Source organism: Aspergillus undulatus, assembly GCF_047715775.1.
Source record: "Aspergillus undulatus strain CBS 261.88 unplaced genomic scaffold BDV17scaffold_52, whole genome shotgun sequence".
Taxonomy (NCBI): Eukaryota; Fungi; Ascomycota; class Eurotiomycetes; order Eurotiales; family Aspergillaceae; genus Aspergillus; species Aspergillus undulatus.
In genome coordinates, this window is record NW_027396656.1 from 1 (window position 1) to 15,769 (window position 15,769).

At 50.4% G+C, this 15,769-nt stretch overlaps 5 protein-coding genes across 5 annotated transcripts; 3 read left to right on the forward strand and 2 right to left on the reverse strand.

Annotated features, from left to right (window-relative positions):
- Positions 1 to 1,773: 1,773 nt before the first annotated feature.
- On the forward strand, positions 1,774 to 2,581 carry BDV17DRAFT_180618 (uncharacterized protein). The gene has a single exon (XM_073754933.1). The coding sequence runs from the start codon at positions 1,996 to 1,998 to the stop codon at positions 2,461 to 2,463; it is 468 nt and encodes a 155-aa protein (XP_073612381.1). The 5' UTR covers positions 1,774 to 1,995; the 3' UTR covers positions 2,464 to 2,581.
- On the forward strand, positions 2,098 to 5,033 carry BDV17DRAFT_271630 (putative sugar transporter). Its single transcript, XM_073758809.1, has 5 exons — positions 2,098 to 2,982; positions 3,085 to 3,184; positions 3,237 to 3,467; positions 3,520 to 4,070; positions 4,123 to 5,033. The coding sequence occupies exons 1-5, from the start codon at positions 2,700 to 2,702 to the stop codon at positions 4,686 to 4,688; spliced, it is 1,731 nt and encodes a 576-aa protein (XP_073612382.1). The 5' UTR covers positions 2,098 to 2,699; the 3' UTR covers positions 4,689 to 5,033.
- A 661-nt stretch (positions 5,034 to 5,694) lies between these two features.
- Positions 5,695 to 6,849, reverse strand: BDV17DRAFT_294289 (uncharacterized protein; the record flags this gene model as incomplete). The annotated part of the gene is made up of 1 exon (XM_073762809.1): positions 5,695 to 6,849. One exon carries the CDS (start codon positions 6,847 to 6,849, stop codon positions 5,695 to 5,697), a length of 1,155 nt encoding a protein of 384 aa, XP_073612383.1.
- A 1,534-nt stretch (positions 6,850 to 8,383) lies between these two features.
- On the reverse strand, positions 8,384 to 10,569 carry BDV17DRAFT_283827 (kinase-like domain-containing protein; the record flags this gene model as incomplete). Its single annotated transcript, XM_073760427.1, has 4 exons — positions 8,384 to 9,524; positions 9,581 to 9,825; positions 9,954 to 10,004; positions 10,141 to 10,569. The coding sequence occupies 4 exons, from the start codon at positions 10,567 to 10,569 to the stop codon at positions 8,384 to 8,386; spliced, it is 1,866 nt and encodes a 621-aa protein (XP_073612384.1).
- A 1,364-nt stretch (positions 10,570 to 11,933) lies between these two features.
- BDV17DRAFT_180748 (uncharacterized protein) lies at positions 11,934 to 15,411 on the forward strand. The gene has a single exon (XM_073754935.1). It carries the CDS (start codon positions 12,539 to 12,541, stop codon positions 15,197 to 15,199), a length of 2,661 nt encoding a protein of 886 aa, XP_073612385.1. The 5' UTR covers positions 11,934 to 12,538; the 3' UTR covers positions 15,200 to 15,411.
- The last annotated feature ends 358 nt before the right edge of the window (positions 15,412 to 15,769 follow it).

The window sequence follows — 15,769 nt, forward strand, 5'->3', positions numbered from 1 at the left end:
TTATCAGCATCTAATAGTTTCTTCACAAGTATTTCCTCTTCAATTTTTGTCAACTTATGGCTATTGGCACGTGTTTCTGATCGTGGTTTGACACCTGCAAGCCGCTCACGAAGGGTGGATTCAGGCACACTAAAGGTCCTAGCAGCCCTTTTTATTTTTTTTATTTTTCCAGTTTTTGAAGCAGCAATAGCCATCTGCATGCGGGATTCTTTAGATAGAGGCATTTTATAGAGAATTGGTAAAGAGGTAACGCGTTGAAGATGTTGACATGGGGAAGTGGCAGAAAAGGCGCGGTTCGCCCGTAAGCGCGGTTCGCCCGTGGATTACGTTAGAAGAACTGAATAGCTGACTAACGAATGACTCAGCCATAGCAGGGCAGGTAAGATTGACACAGGCGTACGACAATTCCCTATTCTATGCCTAAGATATGTAGCGAATTGGGACCCGACAGGCCTATAGTGAAGTATGGAAGTGGATAAGTTGATGCTATTCAGAGACCGCCGGCGGCGGGAGCTAACTACCTAATGCTGACGAAGAACTGAGTCATCAGGGATGACCGATATAGCGAACTGTGCACACTGCGTGACAAGATATTATTTACTTTTATTTTTAAAATGGGTTTAGGTGGTTATCCAGGGTTATGATTTCAGGACTTTTAGCTAGTTAAAACAGAATCTTTGCAGTAAAAACAATCACGTGACTAGAATGGCCGACTTTGTAGGTTAGGCGAGATATGGGTCAAATCCTCAACTGATCCGTGTACCAAAGATCGATTATTCGCCTTCTTAGTACACTTGTCCCTTGAGGCGCTTATCCACCTCAGCGGCTCTACGCCGCACATCACAAGCACTGAATAGTCAAAGATCTCCGATCGCCATCACATGAACTACGACTTTATGTGAGACTCATTTGTAGCAGATTGACCCTGGATCAAATGATGGATGATTCCAGGTAAGTAGTGAGTATTCACTATTCAGGTACCGGCCGCCGGCCGTACCGCAACTACACTTCCGAACCATTGCCCATGGACGGGGACTCTGGGGTATCATCATTTAGCCGAGTACTGGGTAGTGCGGCAATTCGCGCTTTCTTTTCAGAGTGTCTCAGGGGCTCAATATGGGGTCATGATAATAGCAATACTCAAAATCTTGAGGGAGAGAAGAAGGCAAAATCCGTGGGCATGAAGGTGAATTTTAATTGTTTAAGATAGTGTGCACATCTTTGTCTCATCTGGTAAGTGATTGTATGGAATACCCAAGCAGCACTAGTGCAATGACTACGAGACTGGATGTCTGGTATACAGAGTAAAACGAGTGTCTAACAATACTAGATAAGAAACGGAAATGATCAGACCATGTTACCCTGGGGTCTGTTACGAGGGGCGGCGTCGATCATCGCGGGGCAGAAGATTTGGTCGGGCGCCGCAAGCCTAGTGTTGCGGCGATGCTCGCTCATTCAATCCGGCCACCGAAGTTTGCTTCTCCCGAGCACTGTGTATCAAGTAGAAGTTGAAAGACCTCATTCGAAATGGAAGAACCGTAGATACTCCGTAGGCTAGAGAGAGTTGGAATGAGACCGATGGCGAAAGGATCGGATCGGGGATAGTGCATGACGTTGAGCACGTGCGATCGGACTAATGCAGCCCATCTTAGCCGCCTCGGGCAGCTTCAATCAACAACCTCACCAACAGAGTAAGATAGAAAGCCGGTTGAAATGGTGGCGGTGGCTGATTTCTTAATTTCTTAGTGCCTCGGGACCGACAGGGTAGGCGACAAGCATCTGACCTGGGAACGACAGTGAGCGAAAACCTCTTAGTCGTCGACTCGATCTTGCCTCTGGAGCGAACGACCTGTATGCATGGAGGCGGACTGCTCCGACACCCCGGACCCCAAGAACGCCCAGGGCTGGCCGGTGCTTGTCTTGATCTTGATCCCCGGCAGAGTAGAGGCACAGCATAAGCATCAGGTATGAAGTATACGTGGAACAATAATATGCATGCTAGAATACTCCGTAGGAGAGTCCTTGAAAGAGAGTAATTCCCATTATGATGTACCCAGGACAAGATCTGGGGACTGCAACAGGAAGGTGGGTTGGTGGCGATCCGCCCATCCAAAGTTCACTGTTGCAGACCAACACCATCGCCTTTTCCTCTGTTCTTTTCTTTCTCTCTCTGTCATAAGTATCCTCCTCGCCCCTCCTTTTTCTTCTCTGTCTTCGCTCGACTCTTTCCGACCCCTCTTCGCACCTCCAACCCTGTCCATCCCATACTTCGAGAGGCTTTCTTGTATTCGATTTTACAGGGAAGAAGCTCATCATCAGCGACCACCGCAATCATTGGGTTCATCCCACACGCCACGTTCCTGTCATATTAGGTCAACTGGACTTTTAGGCCTCAGCTCGCCGTCTTATCTACATACCATTTACTTCAATTACTACCTTTCGACCAGTGGCTTCCGGCTTTGATCTCAGCTGTACCGTAGCAGCAACACCGTCTCTGCCGCCGTCGACTAGATCGAGAGCCATTGCGTTTTTTATCTGGCCCTAGCAACAACTCCCTCACCATTGACCCTGAGTGACTTTCATGACCGGCCGTTCGGATGAATTAGATTTGCCTTTTGCGCCATCATAACTGTGCCAGTAGATCCTCGCGAAACGACTCCACAGCGCCAAATACCTGTCCATAGCAGCAACCCTTCACGATGCCGTTTGGAGTGAATCCTTTCGCGAAACAAGACAACCACGAGTTCCCCGGCGTGGTGGTCCCCCTCAGCAGTGCCCCCGCGCATTCGAGACTCGACCCGGAGAAGAAAGTAGGCGCTGATGATAAAACTGATGCTGGGAGCCTCGACAGATCCTCTTCCGCTGAGAATGGCTCCATCCACAGTCACCACCAGAGCCAGGATGGTCATCTTACACTGGATATCCTGCGCGCTGAAGTCGAGAATGATATGGTAGCCTCGGGCCAGGATACTGCCTATGATCGTACGTGCAAAATCCAACTTTTCCCATATGGAGGAGATAGTTTTGCTTCTGCAGATCCCTTCCCTACGGCTGAGGTATCAGGTCTAATTTGAATTCGTGCAGGCAAAGCGAAAATGATCAACAGGGCGATCCAAGACATTGGTATGGGCCGTTACCAATGGGAGCTCTTTGCTCTCTGTGGATTCGGTTGGCTCGCCGACAAGTTAGTTGACCCGCATTTAACTTCAGTCTATATGGTGCTGACAGCTCAATAGTCTCTGGTTGCAAGGAGTTGCGCTCACCCTGCCCCAATTGTCTCTGGAGTTTGGCGTCGACGAGAACCGTGTTCGTTTCACAACCTGCGCCCTGTTCCTGGGTCTCTGTCTGGGTGCGTCCTTCTGGGGTATTGCTTCAGATGTCATTGGCCGTCGTCCAGCTTTCAACTTTACACTCATGATCAGCGGTGCTTTCGGTCTTGCTTCTGGCGGCGGTCCCAATTGGATTGGGTAAGCTTAATGCCCCATGCTGGAATCTTGTCAGAGCTAACGGTGGCGGCAGAACCTGTGCCTTGTACGCGTGCTTGGGTCTCGGAGTTGGTGGAAATTTGCCCGTGGATGGTGCTCTTTTTCTCGAGTTCCTACCCTTCGCCTCCGGAAATCTTTTGACCATGCTGAGTGTATGGTGGCCTCTTGGTAACCTGATCTCGAGTCTCCTGGCCTGGGCTTTTATCCCCAATTTCAGCTGTTCCGGAGACGGACCATGCAGGAAAGAGGACAACATGGGCTGGAGGTATCTAGTCCTTACACTGGGTGCTCTCACCTTTGTCATGTTCCTATGCCGCTTCTTTCTCTTCCACCTGTACGAGTCACCCAAATTCTTGCTCTCTCGTGGTCGTCAAGAAGATGCCGTCACTGCAGTCCACGGTATCGCGTACAAAAATCGCGTCACCACATGGCTCACCAACGACATTCTCAATGAAATTGGTGGCTACCCCGAACAGGAAACGCGCCAGGAACTCAGCATAAAGGAAATCGTTCAGAGAAACATGTCCAAGTTCTCATTGGAGCGCATCAGGGGTCTCTTTGCAACCAAGAAACTCGGAGTTACGAGTAAGTTCACTGACAATCCACTGGCATTGTCTTTTCAACTAACTGTAATTAGCTGTGATTCTTTGGTTCTGCTGGACCACCATCGGAATGGGCTACCCTTTATTCAACGCCTTCCTCCCACAATACCTGCAAAGAGCCGGCGGTGGTGAAGCTCAATCCACCAGTGTTGTCTACCGCAATTACGCCATCACCTCTATTGTCGGTCTCCCTGGCTCCATCCTCGCCTGTTTCACTGTCGACATCAAGCACATCGGCCGCAAGGGCACAATGATCACCGCTACCCTGATTACCGGCGCTCTACTGTTCTGCTTTACCGCTTCCACAGACCCAGACATCCAGCTCCTCTGCTCCTCCCTCGAAGCCTTCTTTCAAAATATCATGTACGGCGTCCTCTATGCCTACACACCCGAGGTATTCCCCGCACCGAACCGTGGCACGGGCAGTGGTATATCTAGCTGTCTGAACCGTATCGCTGGTCTCTGCGCGCCCATCGTGGCAATTTACGGCGGAAGCGCGAATGCTGACGCCCCTATCTATGCTTCTGGTGGGCTGATCCTCGCTGCCTTTGTGGCGATGATCTTCATCCCTATTGAGACGAGGGGCCGCCAGGCACTCTAGACCTATTTCTTTCCAGTCATTTCGTCGCTTGGAATCTTGAATTCTGTTCTCAGTGGCTTGTTTAGAGGTTGCATGGCTTTTACGTACTTCTATTAGAAACATGAATGATTCCAATGAGCTAACGGCCTTCTTATCTTTTTCTTGCATTGTTTCCTTTTTCATCTCGATACCAGATTCCCATCTTCCATAAATTTGCAAGTCCTTTGCTCCCATACCTGCCTTGATTGAGTAGGGACCGATTATCCAGCCTTCTCTTGTATCTGTTGGTTTAGCTCCGATGTACATAGACAACTCCATGCATATACCTATCTAACAATGAATGGAATTAAAAGCATATAAGTATAATCAACATTGCATCTATCTCGTACTTCAGTGTTTCTACTGAGCACCTAAGGAAACTCAATAAGAGCCCGCCCTCCTTTTTCAAGCTAACGTTTGATATTGCAGACATAAGTCTTAAGCAATCAGCCAGTCAATCAGAAACTAAATAACGTCTCAACACCACAAGTACAAGTCACATGAGCTATGTAGATGCGGAGTAGATAATACATGCTTTATATTGAAATAAGGATTGTGGCTCCGGCTTCTGCTCCATAGCTACACTAAAACCATTTAGGTAGTCGACGGACTTGACCTCAAGTGGGTGGGAGTGTAGGTAGTGCCTACACTCCTTATTATTAGGGCATTTAAGTTTTCGTTGCAAGTGTTATCGTGATAAATTCAACTCCACTCACTCAGGTATAGTAGGTAGTCTAGTATCGATCTGCAAGTCCGGAACTTTTGGACTATTATACAAGAGAGGGATAATTTACGAGTGTCTCAGGACGGATCGAGGGGATGAGTATAGACATATGCACCATAACTTTGCTCAAAAGCTAGAAGCCGCTTAGACTACATGAGGGTGAGGCAATCGCAATCCATACTAGTGCTCCATACTAAATTGCAGACCCCTTGCTGCCCGTGTAAGAAGAACTTTAACAGCAGCCGACGTCTCGGAGATCGGCAATCAATCGTGATGTGCGCATTGGGCAGGGAATATAATTTCCTCATTTGGATAATCGCAAACAGCAGCTTCCTTCCCATTAACCCATAGTCGCCAGCGTGCTTTCGCAGTAAGCTGATCACCGTCTTGCTCGTACCGGTCTATTGGCGTGAATTCCATAATGGCTTTTCCCGGGATAGCGGTGGGTTCATCAGCGACCTTCTTGGATGCAATCTTATACGGTAATGCGGTGGGCTTGTGGCTCTGTCCTGAGGATTCGGGTGGGCAGAGGTACTTGTGCAGCTGTTCGGATAGCCACTGGATTCGGTTGGCGTACATCATAGGTCCGATGCCGCCGTTTTTGTAGGGTGAGATTAGGTAGATTTTCGGGTTGTGGGTATAGTGTAAGGCGCCTGGGTCTTCCTTTGTCCCGATCAGATCCTTGATCGGTTTTGAATCAGAATCAGGATCGCCGTTGATCAGGGCGTCAAACGAGGCTTTGCGGAAGTAATCTTCAGGCGTTGGCCGCTCTGTCCCGAACTTGCTCTTTTGCACGAAGACGGGGTTCTCGTAGATGTGCGAAGCGTAGACTCCCTGCGTTGATACAATTATCACCGAGGTACATCCGTAGAGTCCTTTCACGCCTGCAGCCGTCTTTTTCTGGGTAAAGAGGTACCACTTTCCGAATGTATCAGCCTGCTCATGGTTCAACCATTTCTTTTCCTCGTTTAGCCTTTCCTGTATACCTTGCAGGTACTTGGTCAGTTCGGCACCATATCCTGGAAGAGGAGGAAGCGAATCCGAGGGCAGAGGGTCGTCGGGGTCATCGTCACGTTGTTTTAGGTCGTACTCATGGCTCGCAGTAGGTATGGACAGTACGTTAGTCGTCTCGGTTGAGATAATAGCAGGCTCGGTGCCACTAGTATCAACGATGTTCAATCCGCTGCCGAGAGTGCTGGTGCTAATGGCAGTAGAAGTAACCGCAAGGTCATCGATATCGAATCCAGCAAACGCGAAGTCAGCGGTGCCGCAACCATTATGGATAGAATCAAGCGAGACGATGGAGGAGACAGATAAAATGTCCTCTACGGAAGTGCTGTCTGATTCAGTAACTTCCGCTGCCACGTATTGAGTAGCGAATAACAGGATAATAGCATGCAGCATGACAGAGACCCTCATATTGCCCGGTTTTTCTTGAAGCTTGAACTTGAGATGGATAGTGAGGGAAAGCGTAAAGTAGAGGATGGATTGAACTAGCAGGAGGTTGAGAGTCGCTTGTTATTTTTTGGGATTGTAGTCCTTGAAGGACATGAGCTGGGAGACAGAGTGAACCCATGATTCTCACGATGTTCACGAACTGTGATGATGGTTGGAAGGGTCTAGACGCAGTTGAGCATGGCTTAAGTGAAGGCAAGAGAATTGGCTTGGGAAAGTGAAGTCCTTCCCAATATTTATGACTGTTAATGGAGCGTGCCTGCCAATCCTGGATGGTTTCTGGTATACTCTTTAGTGAATGCTGAGACGACTGTCCCTCAACATTTCCAATAGTGAACAATTGAGGGCCAGTGTCCAATTCATGATGCCTGACCCGGTACCTCACTTATGATAGACGGAAAAGATCCCGAGAAAAGAGCCTGTCCAGGCGAAACTGTCGTCCTTGTTGTCAATTTAGATCCAACCCGCTTTTGTCCCATTCTTATCACTAGTAAACACGCGCAATCCAAACACCCCTGTATAAGCTGCCCTAATTCAGGTGCTAAATAGGGCTTAGCAAAGTAGACTACAGATCGCTGCCCTAGTGCTTGTCATAGCCAAAAATCTGCAACCTAGCGACGAGACGGGTCAGGGCCGATGTTGACAGTGCAGGGACCCGACGGAAGGCAGAAAACAGGGAACGAACCCTGGCTGTGGCGCCCCCGGCCGGGTTGGGTCCTTTTGATGGATGGGGCCGGGTTGAATTGCCACTACTTCCCAGATGCAGGACTGCGTGGGCTACGAACGGAAGCAGAGAATGTTACAATTGAATAAGACAGTACCCAGATGAGTTCGCGGTGACTGGCAAGGCCACGGAAGGCACACAGCAGGCAAGAGTTAGTAGCACAGATTGATTAGGAGCATACATTTGATGGAGTACATCTTAGCGCAGTTAGGTCAGACAGACATCATAGCAGTTGTAGTACTGTGTACTAGTGCATCCCGTTGCTGCCGCTCCCTTCCAAATCCAGCGGGGGTAAGACAGCAGCTAATCGAAACAGTAGTCTTTTGAGGCGCAGATCTAAATCAGTCGAAACTTGATAAATGAATCGAGGATGGAAAGCGGGTGTATCATCAACGTTAATGATCTTAATGCAAGCAAGCAGAAGGAAATCATAAAACGTAAGAGTGGCGTCTAGAACTCCCGGACTATTGCACATGTCCAAGCCGCAAATATCCGTATCCCACCAAGTATAACTCATTAGGTAAAGAAACTGGGTAAAAAGAAACACTAATATGCATAACAAACGCTTTGGCGACCGAAACCCACTGATGATAAGCAAAAGACGATACAGGAAACGCCTGGAACAAATGCGGGTTTGCCCCGATCAACAGGGCTCCCACAACCAAAGACAACAGATGAGAAACAGACATATGACGTCATGAAATTTGAAGGAAATATTGGCCTGGCGATATCATGAGTTCGTGAACTTCCGTCGAACAGAGACAAAAGGGTATCTTAGATGGCGGGTTGCTCTTGAACCCTCCTGCCTCGTTTTTCCAACAGAGTCGCATTATCCATATTAAGCTCGAAGGGTGCTCGGGCGTTGCGGACCTGATTCTGCTTGACGGCCGCTGCAACGTTGGCGCTATGTGTTCCATAGCCCTGCTGGCGAGGTTGATGGGATTGGCGCATCTTTGCTGCATGGCTGGTAGCCCCTAAATTTGTTTGTCGCATCTGAGCTTCCACTGCAGCAACGTCGCCAGCGTTCTGTCCGGACTTCTGCATTTTAGCAGGAGGATGTCCGTCGTCACCAACGGTGTAAGCCATTGCATCCTCGTCGTCGTAGTCCTCGTTGAGCGGGTTGAGTGCTGATTGGAAAGAGGTTGGGTTCGCTCCCCGTAATCCGCGGCCAGCTTTGCGTCGTTTGGTTTCTTCTTCTTGTCGGTGGACAGCATACCCAACGTCGAACACCTCACGCAAGTTGATCGCACCAGGGGATCGGAAATCCATGGGCCGATCTCCAGCGGCGAGTTGTGCACTTGCTGGTGGGTATGGGGCAAGTTCTGCTGCGACTGCGTCGAGGGGCTGGTCCCGAACTACAGATGGAGTTGAAAGTGGTGGGGCGCCTGTCGCAGCTTGTGTCTCCTCGTCGGTCTGTCGAACCCAAGGATGAGCCAGGAATTGCTTGATGGTATACCGCTCATCGGGATCGACCGTCAGCAGGTGGGAAATCAAGTCCTTGGCCGATTTGGAGATGTCATCCCACCACGGCGACAAGAAGGTGTACTGTCCTCGAGCAACTTTCTCAGTGAGGACTTGGATGCTCTCGTCATAGAAGGGAGGGAATCCACAAAGCAAGGTATACAAAACACAGCCTAGCGCCCACATGTCCACACTCTTCGAATATCTTTCATCCTTGACAATCTCGGGAGCAGTGTACCCAACAGTTCCGCATGGCGTCATCGTCTGAGTGTCCCAAATGACTTTGGAAAGACCGAAGTCGGCGATCTTGATTGTACCAATCCCACCGGCGCCCTTGCCGGGGACGAATTCACCCTCGTCCACTTTATCTTCGTCACCGGGTTGGCGTGGCTTCGGGTGCTTTGAGGGTATAAACTCGGTAGGGTAAAACAGAAGGTTCTCAGGTTTGATATCACTAGCGAGATCAAGGTTAGTTCAATAACTTTGAATAGAAAGAAAAGATAAGCATACCGATGCACAACACCTGATGTTTCGTGCAGGTATTCGATCGCCTTGGCGACCTGAACAATAACGTGGCGACTAAGGTCTTCACTGAAGTACGTCAAGCGCACGATCTGGTGGAAAAGTTCTCCGCCGGGACAAAGCTCGAGGACAATGTAGTAGTATTGGCGCGACTCAGAGAAGTGGACCAGCTTGACAATATTCGGATGATCGATTTGGCGCATAATTTGCACCTCTTTCAAGATGTTGGCTCGCTAGACACAAAGTCAGTAACTATCCATGCAATGGTGAACTAGCTTGGCGCGCAAGAATTGAGCAGCATGTGATGAGGCGATTTGAATCGACCGCTAGTTGCACACAAGAATAAAGGATGAGGGCGCACCTCCGCGGCTTTCGGCTTCTTTTTGAAGTCGGGGTGTAGGTGGGCGTCAGACTAGATAAACAACATTGGCGAAATAGTTCGCGATAAAGCAGCGCCAGGACAATAGCCACGATGAAGAAGGGGACGATCCTGGCAAGAACACGCAACCAAAGAAAAGAACCAAAACAAAATCGCAAGGTTAACCTACCTGTATGCTGTTCATTTCAAACTTTCGAACCACCTTGATGGCTACTTCGCCGTATTCACCAGTTGTATCCTTGGCACGGTAGACATTGCTGAAGGCGCCATCTCCCATCTTTTCCACCAGAATAAATCGTTCCAAACCCGGGTATTTGGGCATCTTGGAGCGACTACTCTTCTCCTCAGCGATGATCTGTTCGAGTTCGGCCTCACGAGCCCTCTTGACAAGGACGTCAGCCGAGTCCCGTTGCACGTTCCCCATTTTGTTGTCAATTGCGTCTAAATTCCCAGCAGCGGGGGAAAAGGAACCCTGAGGCTGACGCTGTTGTTCAGCGTGGACAGCAGAGACGTTGGTTGTGGGCTCGGCATGGGGAGTGACAAGGCGGGCTTGTTTCCCATGACGTATGAAATTTTTCAGGCTCTGGATGGTACTCATGGTAGGAGAGGAGGGGAGGGAGGCGCGGGGGGAGAAGGAAAAGGAAGCAGGTAAGATCAAAACCAGCGAATGGTGTAACAGAAAAGTGACCGGGGAAGGAAGAAAGGGAGAGTAGAAAAAACGGAGGAAGGGAGGAGGGCGAGGGAAGAGGGAACCTTGGGAAAAAAGTAAAGGAGGCAAGGCAAGGCAAGGCAGGGCACGGCAAATGAGATATGATGAATGATGAATGATGAATGATGATGGTTGACTGCTGAAGCTGGAGTTTGGCCGGGGGAGAAAACAGCAGCGGCTGCTATGACGTGAATGGCTGCTTGCTTTTTCCCTTGGGCTTTTCTTTGTCACAGTCACGCCTCGATTTGCTTCTCTGGACTTCTGGTCCTGGAATTGGATATTTGATGAAACTGATGCCCCGCTAGGAGCAGCCGGAGATTAATTCTCTGTTCTGCACTGCAGCAAAGGGCGCAAAAGGAGCGCAGCAAGGGAATGACACGACTATCAATGGTCGGAAGCGATGCCTTTCTGTCTCGGGCAATCAGAGGCTCAGCCACGACCAAGCGAAGAATGGAAAGCAGCGTGATATGCCAAAAGACAGCGGATGGTGGGGATTTGGGAGTTGAGACTTCCAGGAGTCGGCCACTCGTAGTTTCGTATCCAACAGCCCATCAGGCAAATGACGGAATGGCGGATCACGACGTCAGAGCCAAAGCGAGCAGTAACGGCTCCTATTATTGTATCATACTCTATCTCACTACTATCTAATCTCTTGTCTTCATACTTTCAACAATTTATGAGGGCATCTCGTCATCCATTGGCGATGACGTCGGCTGCGATGCCATGCAATGACTCAGCAGTCTCTGAAAGCTGAGCGACTTGACGGGTGTACACAGGTCACGCCAACTTGACGGCCTTGAGGCTGGGCGCAGACGCTAATTAGTCGCTGGCGGACACATTTAGTGATCTGATGATCCAGCAGGTGCGCTAATTAGTGCAATCTGCGAGTAAGATACAAGAGCAGGGAAACTGGAGGATCTGCTTGTACGGAGAAGAATGGAGTTCATAACAGGAAAACGGTAGTGGAGCGCACCTGTATACCTTCACGTGATACACAGAGTTCAAAGGATGAGGTTTTAGTAAGAGTAGCCCAAAGCCAAGGTAACCTCCGGAACAACCTCTCGAAACTACTAAAACTGCAACTGGTCGCATAAGGAACCTCAAGACAGGGTCCCGTGACCTGGCCAGAAGTACTAAATGAGTGGTAGAGTGGACACAGAGTATATCCCAACTCTCACCTTTGCAGCCTCATTCCTATTTATACCATTTCTGACATGCTCTAAATAGCATCAGGAACAAGTCGCTTTGTCTGCAACGTGGATGAGGATCTTTCTCTCACTCGTCCTTTTGACTTGTCGACTCGCTCGCCGGCATATTCTCATTTCTCACTAACTGGTCGCTTCCTGCAGCCCGCCTTTGGCCCCTCTCCGCCACTCAGGTTTGCATTTCACCTTCGGACTCTGGATGACCTGTTCCTTTGAAGGCCCTGGGTCGACTCTGATTCGTTTGTTTGCTCGTCGAGCGTCGCAGCCGTCGCTTGCTTTGTGAGACGCGCCTGGCGGACAGCGGCTTCGTCCTTATCCTGAACCTTCCTTGCGTCTCGCTGCAATCCTCATCCAATCTGCATCCAAATCATTCTTTCAGCAGACGGGAATTCAGGGAGGATTCCGAAGAGACACCAAACTACATTCCTTTGCAGCTTCATTTCGAGTCAAGGCTCGGCTTTGACTGAATTGCCCTGTTGCGCTATGCGCTCTCGCCAACTGGTCGCTTCCAACCTCTGAAACGACCCAAGTGTCATGTTCCTCACACCAATTGACTCTCGCAGCTATTTGTGACAGCGCAAACCTGGCTAGAAATTTTATCGACTCCATCTGGTCGCGCTCATTTCGATGCGCAGTTGAGCTCGTCAATAACAATGCCCAGCGTTGAGATCGCCGTCTCCTCTCCCGCCTCGTCAGAACATCCAGATCGGCTCTTGTTCAGGTCCCACAAGTTGCTACCTCGTCGGACAAATCTCAGCTCAAATGGCCGGCCCGCTCAAATACCACCCACTGATCACGATGGTCAATCTTCAGACGGGCTACCTCTTACGACCGCGCCAATTCTTCCGCTGACGCCACCAGGCGCCACTCAAGACGACTCACCTACCGAGATAGATATGCAGAAACCGACCCCTTCCCACTCGGTCGTCGCAGCGCTTACGCCGTCTAAGCCGTCACATCCCCCAACTCCGGAAACAACGCCTCCGCGCGGTATGGCTTCAAGCCGTTCAGGGCTAGGTCATTTTGAATATATATCGTCCTCATCGCGGACCGAATCTTTTCAAACGGCCTATGAGGCGATCTCCGACGCTGAATCAGCGACACCTCGTCCTTCGCCTCCACCTCTCTCGCGCTCAAATACGCAGAAGAGCGCAAAGAGTAGCCGAGGAAATGCTGGCGTCGACTGGTCCGATGCGCGAACAAGAGAGGGAGCTGCTCATGAGGGCCAGCGCTCCAACGTCCAAGGCTCTCCGCACCCCAAAGTTCCTGTTAATGCGTCTTTACAAGGCCATGGAAACCAATCTCGGACCAATAAACCCCGCAAGCAAGATATTTCAAGTGGCCATAACCCAGAACTTCGCATTAGGCCTTGCCGAAATAAGTCGGGACGATCTCGTAAGGAAGCCGATGCCAACATGTCCGATATAGACGCTTCTATGCGCGGAAGGAGGAGCTTACGGGATCGCGTGGCCCATGTGCAACAGTCCGAAGAGAGTTCAAAAATGAATCAGTTTCGCCAGGAAATCGGCTGGTTATCCGCGGAGGACCAGTCTAACTCGGCTGAACAGGATGATACTCGGCGTTTTTCGGGCGTGTCCACGTCTTCAACAGTCGAAGCAATGATCATTGATACTCCCAAACCAGCTAGGCGGGCTTTGCGACATACAGAAAAAAGATCGTCCTTACGCTCCGCAAGCTCGCCTATCACAAAATCCGAGCGTACGTCTACTACGTCTAGCTCCGATCTGCAGCGCCGCTTGAGCCACAAAACCGCTCGGATAACGGAAAATGATCGGAGAAGTATCACCTCAGAGATATCCCTCTCTGGAAGTTCAACGTTGGGTGCTCTGCAGCATTGCGCGGACGTAGTGCCGGTAGTTGTGATCCCTCAGCGACGCTCATCTCTCATGGGGCCTACAAATCCCTCCAGCAGAAACCCATCTCTCTCACGCTCTCGACCAGTTAGCCGTGCGCCGACGGTGCGAAAAAATCAACCCGAATCTCTGGATATCTCACGTCAGAATCGACGCACCGTGTCTGACTCGCATGCCAAAAATATCCCGGCCGACCTTCGAGGTCGTGGTTTGAATCGGCCTGACATTCCCCCTCGCAGCTCTTCGCTTTCCGCACCCACCAGTCAAGATAACTCTCGAGCTACATCTCTGACCTCAGAGAGTCTTCGGAGCCATAATCGTGCTGTTAAACATATTGCACTGGAACGTCTTCACAAACCCGAACCTGTTCTTCCCGTACCTGTTTCGGGTGCGTCCAAGCAAGATAGGCATGAATCTGCAGAACTCCCCAAAACTCAGTCGATCCTCATTGGTGTCGAGGATTTACATCACCTACGGCCGCCCTCAGTACCTTTCACACCACATTCGATTCCGTCCTCATCGCCTGGTCCATTCGAAATCAACGAGGTAAGGAGAGTGGCGATTTTCCCGCACAACAACGAGTCGCTGCTGTTGGTCAATCCACACGGACAATCCGGCCTCCGAGAGCAGCTGCAGCAGCCGGACCAGCCACAAACTCCTGATTTTACGCAGCAGCCCAACGCCAACGTGGATTCCCCCTTGAGGAACCCTCGGCCACCGCCACATCCGCCGGTCTCCACCGCCAATGTTAAACCCGATTCAATTGACCTAGAACCGACAGCAGAGGAATCGAATAACGGAATGTGCCCAATGAATGACACCAGCCGTCGGACCAAACACAAGAGACGGCCATGGATGATTCGTCCGCGATCTGAGTCTTTTAATTCGTTCGCGCGGACGCTTTCGCTCAGCTCGGCCAAAAATCCCAAAGCCGGCGAGGACATTGACGGCCGACTTCAACCTTTCTGGCGCCCACGTCGATTTTGGGACGACTCGCCTGACTCCTTGTCCCCAGAGGAGGGTTCCCAATACCGGAATAAACAGCCAGATGAGGTCATCAGCAACTCAGTAGGAATGCCACAGAAGCGGATCATATTCGACGGCCCCCCTCTCTCCACTTCACGTCCGGGCGCCAAACGGCGAATCGACGGCTACCACCGCACCAACAGAGACGCGCTTGTCGGAAGCCGCATTCTCACACCAGAGGCCCTTTACTCGCAGACCTCGCTCCATCAGCGACGATTCCCATCCACATCGGTGTCATGGTGGCGACTACGATTCCGATCCGGTCTGGCACGGCCTCTCCGCTGGCGCGTCCGACGCTCGATGCAGCAACGTGCGGAGGGAAAGCGCGAAGTCAGGCGCGAGAAAATCAAGCAGAGTATCGGAGAGGCAGTCCTGATGGACTCGAGCACCCAGGTCCGAAGAGCTATACAATGAATTAACGACAGTGAAATATCACGAGACATGACTTCTATTTAGATTCGACACAACACGACATGACACGACTTATATGATACACCACTACATGATTGATGATTTTCTGATTTTTTTATGCAAAACAAAGGGTTGTCGATGAAATGCACTACGGGATGGAATCTACAGATGATGACCGTTACGACGATGATGACCTTGTATCATATTTCTTATTCGAGTTTCATAACGATGCGTGCGATGTATTCTGCTTACACTCATTGCATGCTCGATATCATAATCCCCTCGTAGCTCCTACCCTCTTGTTCATCCTAGCATACCATACCACTCGCTAGGCGAGGCAGGTGCGATACATCCAGCGGGAGTCTTCCGCCCCTCCCTGTTAAAGAGATGAGATCTGTAAGGTCGCTCCTTCCTACTTGTACGCAAGATGTGGGAGGCAATTTGTGAGGAAGGTGCGAGGGACGTAGCTGTCGGTCGTTCCTTCCTCCTTTCCCCATTCAATATTGGATTCTTTCGTGCGAGGAAGGCGCGACGGACCAAGCGGGATGTCGGTCGTTCCTTCCTGTTGAGTAT

Bases quoted from the DNA above. Each gene is read 5' to 3' on its own strand.
- BDV17DRAFT_271630 (XM_073758809.1), top strand. From the start codon at position 2,700: ATGCCGTTTGGAGTGAATCCTTTCGCGAAACAAGACAACCACGAGTTC. The intron at 3,185-3,236 runs GTTAGTTGACCC...ACAGCTCAATAG, and splicing joins TTCGGTTGGCTCGCCGACAA to TCTCTGGTTGCAAGGAGTTG. The intron at 3,468-3,519 runs GTAAGCTTAATG...CGGTGGCGGCAG, and splicing joins GGCGGTCCCAATTGGATTGG to AACCTGTGCCTTGTACGCGT.
- BDV17DRAFT_180748 (XM_073754935.1), top strand. From the start codon at position 12,539: ATGCCCAGCGTTGAGATCGCCGTCTCCTCTCCCGCCTCGTCAGAACAT.
- BDV17DRAFT_180618 (XM_073754933.1), top strand. From the start codon at position 1,996: ATGCTAGAATACTCCGTAGGAGAGTCCTTGAAAGAGAGTAATTCCCAT.